The following is a 10,727-nucleotide window of genomic DNA, read 5'->3' as shown; positions in this document are numbered from 1 at the left end:
TATATATATATATATATATATAGTATGTATACTTATATACATAGTATGTATACAGATATATGTAATTATCTACATGATTAATTTTTCAATAAATTTCGATCGAAACGCGTGATCTTTATCTTTTTTTTCTTTTGCAAAAATTGAAGACGGTTGAGAATTGTCAGACTGCGAGGCTTGTGCGCGACACAACGATAGTAGTACACACAGTTATAGTACAGTAGTGACAAGTTGCAGCTGCGAAGTGTGACGTCGACACACAGTTTCTTGCCGAGGCGACATTCATCATCCCGTTGAAGCTTCTTACGCGATAATGTTCGTCGTTTTTATCGAACGCTAACATCTAAGTTCGTATGCAGGAGCTTATAGCTTGAGTCATATATAAATGCCCGTAACAAAGTATAGAATTGTTCAAACTAGATATTAAAATATAATATTCATTCACGAAATATTGTAAGCCAAAGTATGAGAAAGTAAATGTCGCGATAAATGTTGCCTTGCAAGAAGTAACGTCGTATAGTCGACGACGCTACGAATTAATTAGGACGCAGGATGGTGATTTGTATGTGTTTCGAAAATGAGCAAGTAGAGGACAGAATCAAAGGTTTCGTGACGAAACAGGGCACATACGCATCGCGGCTCGATTTTTCCACCTACTCGACTGGAGAATCTTGGAGAATCGTTCCATAATTTCAAATAAATAAAAAAAAATAAAAAATCAAGCATTTTTCTCTTAATTCTAAAACAATTTAACATCTTTATTGTTTCAAATTTTTATTCTAAATTTATTCTATATATTTATAAAAAATATTTGTCACTTTGGTAATGTTTGTGATAATTTTCCATCTCTCTCTTAACAAACGTAAACAGATTACAAATTCTCCTAGACATTAACGATTGATTTTGAATGTATTGTCGAGCTTGCTTGAAAGACAATCTCCTGTCTTGAAGTTCGCAGTTGGCGAAATCAGCCGAAGCTCAACCTGGTGGAAAGATCGAGCCAGAGAGTCGAGAAATTGCGGGGTTCGCCTACGTAGCACTACGTTGTAACTCGCTCGTTAGGCTGTGTAATTATACGTGTATGCACGTGCGTATATACCGGATGGAGGTTGACTGGGCTGGTTGGTCCGCGTGTCGCACACTGAGAGAAATAGCGTGCGGTCTCTTAAAGGTATATAACAAGGAGTAAGAGCCCGAGAGATGGGAACGAGAAGAGAATAGAGAGGGAAAAGTGAGATGGTACAGAGAAGATAGAGAAGAGGTTGCGCGTATGTGTGCGTGTGTCGCACCGGGCAAGACGATTGAATGTCTCGTGACAAAGATACGGCGGACCAGGGGCTTTAATACACATACACACGCCCATACACACGCATACACACTGCATAGAGACGACAGATGCCATACAACAGATATATTATTCGCATACAACACACTTATTTGTGGCGGCCTACTTCTCTCAGTGCTCGAGATCTACTCGATTCGCGCAACATCCCCATTGTTGTGTGCGTGCATCATTTAACACTTCGTCTCGTTAAATATATGTAAACTGAGAGAAAAATAGTTACAGTTACCATAATTTAACTAGAATTTATAATTATTTTTAAGACCAATTATTTTTTCAAATAAAAGTAAATATGACACAATAAATTTTGATCAACTGTTTTCTCAACAAGTAATAAATGTTTCTTATAAGCTTTTTACACTAAAAAAGAATTTCCTTTCCAAAAAAGGTTTATCACCTCTCAAATTTTAGAAACTTCAATCCAAATTTCTTGTATAATAACGCAAGTATTCGTAATAAATGTAATGTAACTATAAGAGATTCAAATGTTTTTTAAAATACATAAAAATAAATACAATCATATAAAGCTCCTTTTATTATTTACATACAACTATAAATCATATATTAAAATAATGAAATTTATTGGCACACAAATATTTAAAATCAAGAATTACAAGGGTTAATTTACAAGGGTTTCTATTTATTTGAAATCACATTTGAATGATAATTTTTATGTTTTTATTCTATAAGATAAAAGGAAAAGTTTAAACTGTTTTAAATTTTAATTTATTAGGTTTTTTTTAAATAAAGTGTTTTCAGAATACATATATTGGAACTTTTCTTAATCTTATATTTCTTCTATCTTTTTCAGCAATTAAACATATATAGGAATCACTATTTAGATGTTAAAAAAACAGAAATCTTGTAACACGATGTTATTGTTACTAATATTAGCAGTAATAAACTAATCATAAGTATTTGAGTATTATAATCACAAATACCAAACACTTTTCCTTCAGTGCATCGTTGTGTCTAGAAATCTACGCTATATTCTCGTACGCTTAGTCGGAACTGATTCTCTTCCAACTGAAGAAATCCCGTCCAAGCCAAGATGTGATTGATCTCGACACTTTCGAGATTTTACATGAATAAAGCGTAGATTTTTATAATACAAAATAGTAAATCGAAACAAAGAGTTAAACGAACACGACTCAATGGAAACGGAAATCTTCCATCTCCTCTGCATTCAATGCAATTCTGATTGATAGGAAGGTGATACACGAAGAAAATTTCCGAATGTAGAAAACAGAGAATACCTTTGGATAATTACGATAATTTGCCAGAAGATCTTTAAATGCAGTCGCGAAGATATAAACTTTCCAATTTTTTCAAAATCTTTCTCGAATTTTTTTCGTGTATACCACGCCAGAGTTTTATACAGTTTCTCGTTTTTGGAGAACAATGTATCGAGGAGAATCAGGATGAAACTTGAGGTTTCTTGAAATACTTACCTCCTCATTGAGGTTGCTGACGAGTAGCACAGCCGATGCTTGCGCGCTTCCTTGGACCCGGACACCTAGACCAGCCGCACCAAGAGGGAATCCGCCGAGGCCGGCAAGTCCGCCAGCTGGAGGTACGCCGTTATAAGGCCCGGCCAAGGGTGAAGCGAGACCGTGCATCGCAAAGGGCGTGGGCAGCACACCCGGTGCCCCTGCAATGGACTCTACTTCAGGAAGTTCAGACGACATTATTATCATTGTCGATATTGCAATTGAAAAAAATTGAAAAAAGAAAGAAAAGAAAGTATACAAGTCGCGAAGACCGAGCGTGATCCTGTCTCGAGAATTTCTGGAATCGTAAAATCCTTCATAAAATCCGAGTGTAAAACGCCACGTTTCTAATTACGATGTCTCGCGATTCATTGAACGGTCGTTTCCGTCGATACGTGAACGATCTTCTCGTCATGTAATTAATCGCGTTTCTTCATCGTGATTTTCGGAGACCGATCGTCACGAGATCACCTCAATCCTCAGTCATCAACGGACTGTTTGCGCAACGAGATAGGACGCAAAGTGGATTACATTGTTACAGATTAAATACCAACAACAACGCCGTGAAATTAATTTAACCCAAACAAGCGCCGGGCCGAGCGTGTAATTTAAACTAGCCGTTGTCGCCACGATACAAACGCAAAAATTCAGACGATTCGGCGAACCGGATCGTCCGCCGAGTACTTTATACTAATTAATTAATTTACCCGAGGAAATAATAACGTCCGACTGGTGCACGTAGCGGACAGAATGTAGTTCGAAACGCCAGCAAATTGCTTCTACCATCGTGAGATAATAATAATAATTCAGTCCGACGTCCGAATGACGTAAAATCGGTATCACTACTAACGTAATTAATTCCGATAAACGTAACGCCGTTAATTGGCCGATCAACCTTTCAATTATACCTTTCACAAAGCTCCGCGAGCTTTTACGTTAGCTAAATAAAAATCACAAAAACGTCTCAAATTCATTTGGAATAGATGTTTTAACGACGATGAATCCCGTAAAGCTCACCTGTCATGAGTTACTGAATACATATTCAACTATTATCAGGTTATTATTACACGAAATCGTGTAAGAGTAATGTAATTCATCGCTTATACATTTCGTGGAATATTCAGAATTACTTCGGTCGAATTTCGCTAGCGTTTAATAACGATGAATTTTGCAAAACAATTTTGAATGCGAACTATATAACTATATTTAATTATTATTGAGCATTACTGCACAAAATTGTCCACGATTAATGTGTTTATCGATCACATATCGCACATGGTCTGTTCCACATTGTATAATGTACATATGCATTATACATATGTATATAACTTGGATATATGTATATATTATACATACACACGCAAGCACGCACGCACGCGCGCGCGCACACACACACACACAAAATGTGTATATATATTGTATATATACACAGGATCGAGCAAAAAAATGACTCTATTTTGTCTACATTAGATAAATTATCGAATTAAATAAATATTTTATTAAACATTTTTATGATATAAATTTGAACGTACTTAGCAATATTTTCAAAGTTAAAGTGGTAATTAATGAGAATAAAATGATTGATAGTGTGCAGAATAGATGTATAATGCTATAATTAAATTAACTTTTTATTGTTTTTTTATTGATTCAAGTTTCTGTACAGATAAAAAAAATTAGAAAAATATATGAATTATTTTAAAACGAGTTATTTTATAATAATTTCTTTATCTTTCATAAATAAATTTTCTTAGTACGTGAAGTTGCATGTTGCTAAATAACAAATATAAAAATGATATTAATGTCTCTATTAGAAAATAAAATATAATGAAACATTCAGATCGCACATTTTTTTATTCCATAAAGACCATAACAACAATTAACAATTAATTAAATTCTTGAGATAATTTCAAGAGGGAAACCCTAATACTGAAACTCGAGAATACAATTCTTTAAAATTGTAATTATTATTATAACTATTATTATTCAAAAACTAATAGGACAATTCTATTCTAAGCAAAATCGTAAGATTCGTAACTTATTCTCGTAAAACTCGTAAGAACTTATAACCAGTATTCTTTAATTTTATGCGTATATATTATTCTTCGTATAGTTACGATTTCTTGTAAATCTTATGGCTAGTAAAAAGCTGTCTGTAAAAATATCATATAAAGGTATAAATACTTCAAAGTTTTTATAAATCTTATAGAATATGTTACAAATCTTGAAATTTTGTTTAAAATTTAGGCATAAAGCTCTTATTCTAACTATCAAAAACTATTGTAGTCTCAACACTTTAATATTTATAAAATTTCTATTTCAAAATAAACTCACAAGATAACTCATGGAAGTGTCCCTTTTCGATTTTGATGAGTTTTTATGTTGTTTTTTAAACAAAAATAAGGACACATATTTTTTATAAAATTAATCAACCAATCACAGTAGAGAATTTTACATTCTTCATTATGATTAGCTGATTCCCTTACTCTGCTTAAGTCTTATTGTCTTATATTTTTTTATGTGTTTCTAGCTCAAATTTCACGGTCTTTACTTATGCTCATAAATAATTAAAAGCGATTCAACTGATAAGGCAAACGTGATTGAAATCAAAAATTTCAAGTATGAATTTTACAATACTCACCGGGTATTCTGGCACGCGGTTGAGAACCGGCACCCATGAGTAGCAATTCGCCGCCAAGAGCGAGCGATGCCGCATCCAGACTAGCGTCACCGGTCGGAAGATTCGGATTAGTGTAATCCCGGGACTTGTCGTTATTGTACTTAACGTTCAAATTTTGCATCTTGCTGTAGTCGATGCGCAGCGTGCAGCAAGAGTTGTAGACGTTCTGTCCATCGAGCGACTGCACAAGAAATTATAGAATTTTTTGTGATTTGAGAAAATCGAGATAGGAATATGTTTATTTAAGCTCAGAACACACGGTGACAGAATACAGAACCAATAGCGACTCAAACATCAGTCAATTCTTTTATATTTTTAAAAATCCAGTCGCTTTATAAATAACTTTCCGTTAGCTTAATATATTTAAAACTTCAATAAAATTGAAATATTTATAATTATCTATTATGCCATTTTTATAAAGTATAATAGAATATCAATTACACACATAGAATTTAGATTTAAAAAATATTAAATTTTTTTAGAAAAGGATTGTTCTATTGGATCATACTATCGGAGCAAAATTTTTCTATTAGTTTCAAAGATAAAAGTCTCGTGAAACATACATTGTAACAAATCAAGACAAAAAGAGAAGTTAGCTTTATAAGCGAAAAAGTTTTGAGAGATCAAAAAAAAGTGTGAACGCTGAACAAATTTAAAGAATTCCAAAAAAATCTTTTTTCTATTCTACCTTTAACGACGACTCTTGCGACGAGAAGTACATAAAAAGAACGATTTTGTTAAAATATTTAAAAATTTCGTTAAATATAGATCTAAAAATAATTTCGTTCGACCATTATTTTTTTCAGTAGAAAATTAAAGCAATCCTACAAAAAATTCTAGTAATCAGCTTCAACTACATAATCAATTTACAATTTTGCAATACGTAACAATTATTTTGATAGTTAATAAAATTATTTCGGATCTAGATTTCCAAGAGTACGTTTTGTTTTACGCTTACATCACTTGTCAATTCGTCCCTGTTGTCTATCAATATTAAATAAAAATAAATGCTTATAGCTTGTGAGCACAAAAACGGAACGTATCCTAAATTTTCAGATGCTTCGGTTGGTAAAAGCGTTCTTTCCGTGTACAAGTCTGATTTCTCAGATTAGATCCGAGATTTCCGCTAATCAACATCCTCCACAATTAAGTTGCTTCCAAGTACTTCTGAGACATATCCAATGTAGGTACGTTGCAATATATCATGCACGAATGTTTCGTGCGCTTAATACGGACACAAGCGGGGATCCAGGTCGCTTGTTTGAGCAATGCGCATGGTGCGCATTGCGCGCGACGAAGCCGCGCGTCCGCGTATCCCCCGGGGTATCACGCGGGTGTATATACACCCGACCGCTCCATATTTACACGGGCTAATGAATTTCGTACATAATTAGCTGGTCGGCCCGCGCTGCGGGCCTCAGGCGTGCGCGCATGGCGCGCCAGCCGATTTCCCTCTTTCTCACTCTGCTCCTCAGGCGATTTATTCATAACCGAGAGAACACTGATAATGCATAAACAAGAACGAGACGAATCAATTTTTGCAAATACAAAATATGTTTTCCTTTGCTTTTCGAAAGTGATCCGTAATTAAACAAAAGACCGTTCCAATTTCAACTACTCTCTAAATCTGAATCAGTGAATCACTGATATCAGTGCCAAGTATGTTACTGGTAATCAGTGAGATCTCTAATTTAGCTAATTTTTATTATGTGATCTAACTAATCTTGTTTTGGTGCTTAAATTCAATGAATATAGTATTGGAAGATTGAAATTAATAAATATTGTATGCAAGTATCAGTATTTTAATTATTAATGCTCAAATATTCTTCCTTTTTTGTTGAACTTCACTGATTATCAGTGCCAAGTATGCCATTGGGTAATTAATGATTATTCACTGATTCAGATTTAGAGAGTAGAGAAGATTCCGAGTTAAAATGTATTCTTAAATCTCGATTGTTGAGTAATTATTTTTTTAGTGTAGCGGTAGTGTAAAATATTCGAAAAATCAGGTTCACATATCAAAATCATTCCGATATTAAGAAAAATGATTATTTACAATTAGTTTACTTTTATCTTTTAAGTAAATCTTTTAAGATACTTTTAATAAAGAATTAATCTTAGTAATAGTTTTAAAATATAATTAAACTTATAAATTTTAGAGAAAAACTCATTATCATATGCTCGAAACAAGAATTAGTTTTCTTTTAAAGAATGTCACAAAACTTCATTGAAAAAACTTTATATAATAAGCAAATCGAATTTGTTTTAATTTAATAATTTTGATTAAAGTATTATATAAACTTACTGTAGAATTCAAAGTATATTTTGAATAAATTTGATTTGCTTGTGATGAACTTATGATAAATTTGCGAAAATATTTTTGAAATATTTAAAACAAGTAATTAATCAATTATTTGAATACAATATGCATCTTTCTTTATGTATGCATAATTGAAACGAGAGAATCGGAATTTATAAATATGGAACAACATGTTTTCCCTTAACTCTTCGAAAGATTAGCAAAAAAAGTAAAGTTTCCAATTAAACTGATCCTAAGTTGAAATGTGAATTTCGATCTTCGAAATACATACTACACATATAATTTGAACAGATTTATTTTATGCGTTTGCGTAAAAAATTCGAAGAGTCTAACTGATAGCCGAAGCGACGTTGCCGTTTCGTGCTTTTACACGCGCGTCGAGAGAAAAAAAAGAGGAAAGAGAAGAAAGGTGAGTAGAATGAGCAAGGAAAAGGAGAGGAAAATCGGAGAAGAGCGATATCCGCAACAAAGCTAAATTAATTTTCTGTCTTGCGCGCTACCGGGTTGGTTCGCGGTGGAACCGGTATATTTCAAGCGAATTAATTTTCCCTTTGATCATCGCACAGGTTTACTAGTTTGCGGCGTCGAGCTTATGGCACGGGTGGTGAGGCACAAAGAGGGCTAGAGGGGCTTTCGAATAGGGGTAGTGGATTCGAATGGAGTATGGGGATATAATCGGGGATGGGAAGGGACGAAAGTTTCTGGCGAGCTTCCGTTCGCGATGACTTGTCGTTGCCGGTGTAAAACAACGCGGTAACATATCCTGCCCGCGAATATGTTGACATAGTTAATTCCTAATGTAATTTCCAAGTGCGAATGTCATGAAATGGTTGCAGCCGCATCTCGTCAATCCTTTCGGATCTGCTTGTTTTTTCCTATCATTATAAAATGTCTTTTAGATATGTCATTTCCGTTCTATTTTAAACGAATCTTGAAATAAAGGTGAAGATATCTTGGTATTCTGTACCAGTTCTTGAATAATTTCTGTTGAATAAAGTTCATTTCTACCAATTAGAGTAACTTTAATCTTGGTTTAACTTATCTACTTTGTATCTTTTTCTAGTTCTGAGAATTAGAAAAAGTTAAAAAGCAAGTAACGCGAGATTAAAGTTAATCTACATTGGTAGAAATGGACATAAGTGGCGGACACTTTAAATGATAGTGATTGAATAACAGAGAAAATTAGTACACACATTTCGGTATTTACACCGGCGAAGTGGGTTGCGTCACATCACTTCACAAAAGTTATCTAGTATCTCAAACACTCATAAGACAGCTGGGAGAAGTCGAGTATAATAAAATCATAATATGTACAATAGATTTCAAAAACGAGGGGAAAAGAAAAATTGTTTAGATCAACAAAAAGAAAGCCAAACTTAACGTACACAGTTACGATCAGGAGTCTGAAAGAGTTAATTCGAGGTTCCTTTTGCTTGCGAAAGAGAGTTTATGAAATTCTCTTCGTTTCCTAAATTGTTCAGAGTGAAACTAATTTTGCGGAGGTGTTCTACATTATAATACAACGTGCGTTGTTAGGGAATTGTGTGATATAGACGGATTCATATAGCGGAAATTAGTTGTAATATTCATAATAGACAAAGTCTCGGAACAGAAACTACACGCACATTCTCCATTTTTTATTTCCAAGCAGTGCCCGCTTTAATGCTGCAAGTCTCTCAACTTCCTTAAGAAGAGAAAGATAGTTATCGTCAGGACACGTGGGATACTTTAACTCATGATTACAGGGACGAAATAATTACATAGGGAATTATAGGTAAAACAAAATTTACGGCAGAGACACAACTCGTAGTACCTTAAACAGCGGCAAGTTTAATGCTACAGCTTTCTCAACCTCCTTGAAAGAAAAGAAAAATACAAGTAGTTATCATCAGAATGTGGAATTTTAAATCTTGCGAGTTAAACGATTACGCGGGGATTATTATAAAGTTGAAGGTCTAATATATTCCTTTTTTTTTACGAAGAGATACAATGCTATAACCGAAGTCTACATCATTGATATTCGCGCGAACAGTGCGAGGAACAGAGCGAGAACAACACGATCGATCGCGCATCTGTGGTCTGCTTCAAGAATTAATTTGGTTTGCAAAGCAGCCGATATTTCCATAAATCCGGGGAAATACCGTGTATCGGGCGTAACCGCGCGATCTTCTCGTTCCTTTCTCTCCACCCTCGACGGGATTCCTTCTTCCGCCATCAATCTTTTGATTACACATTCATCGGGCTTACTTCCGGCAATTAAGCTCCACGCCGTGGCTTTCGTCGAGATGAGCGGATCTCGGAAAATATTTTCCCAACGCGAGATATTCCGCAGAAAATTTCGATCTGTCCCGTGGGAGCTCAACGGATAAGCACCGCCGTAACGGCGGAGACGAAGAAAAAAGTAACTAAAGAGAGATAAAAAAAAAAGAAAAAAAAAAGAAAAAAAAAAGAAAAGAATGTACAAAGAAAAAAGAGAAAGACAACGGCGCACCGATGGCGGAAGGATGAAATGAAGGAAGGACGCACCAGGCGGCTAGAATGGAAGCAAAGTCAAGTGGATACTTACGAATTTAGCGGTCTGCGCCGACAGCATGTCCGCGTACTGTATTAGTGCCTGGAAGGAGCCTGGAACACAAAAGCGATAAAAACTGTGAGACTACGTCGTCCATTGGTGAATTTTACGAGTTTCCCGCACAAGCCGCGCTCGAGATCGCAAAAGAATGGATAGTCGCGGTGGCCGATAAATTCGTCTCGAATGGTAAAACACGAGAGCGGCATTGGAAAAATAGATCAGTAACAAAGAAAGAATGATTATGCGCTGGTATCTAAAAATTTAATTAAACAGATCCATAAATAATTTTGCTAGACCATCAAAATAATTATGTAGAACACTTAAGGACG

At 34.7% G+C, this 10,727-nt stretch overlaps 1 protein-coding gene across 2 annotated transcripts in view; it reads right to left on the bottom strand.

Moving 5' to 3' along the window:
- Nucleotides 1–10,727, bottom strand: part of LOC108691672 (polypyrimidine tract-binding protein 1) — a 381,205-nt gene that overhangs the window by 4,232 nt on the left and 366,246 nt on the right. For both annotated transcript variants that reach the window (XM_018199534.1, XM_018199535.1), the window contains exons 8-10: nucleotides 10,393–10,451; nucleotides 5,468–5,687; nucleotides 2,791–2,990 (exon numbers count right to left, since the gene is read on the bottom strand). In XM_018199534.1, the coding sequence (XP_018055023.1) occupies nucleotides 2,791–2,990; nucleotides 5,468–5,687; nucleotides 10,393–10,451 (479 nt within the window). The remainder of the gene's footprint in view (nucleotides 1–2,790; nucleotides 2,991–5,467; nucleotides 5,688–10,392; nucleotides 10,452–10,727) is intronic.

Source organism: Atta colombica, unplaced genomic scaffold, assembly GCF_001594045.1.
Source record: "Atta colombica isolate Treedump-2 unplaced genomic scaffold, Acol1.0 scaffold49, whole genome shotgun sequence".
Classification (NCBI taxonomy): Eukaryota; Metazoa; Arthropoda; class Insecta; order Hymenoptera; family Formicidae; genus Atta; species Atta colombica.
Note: the sequence above shows the minus strand (reverse complement) of the source record. Positions and strands in the feature narration are given on the sequence as shown.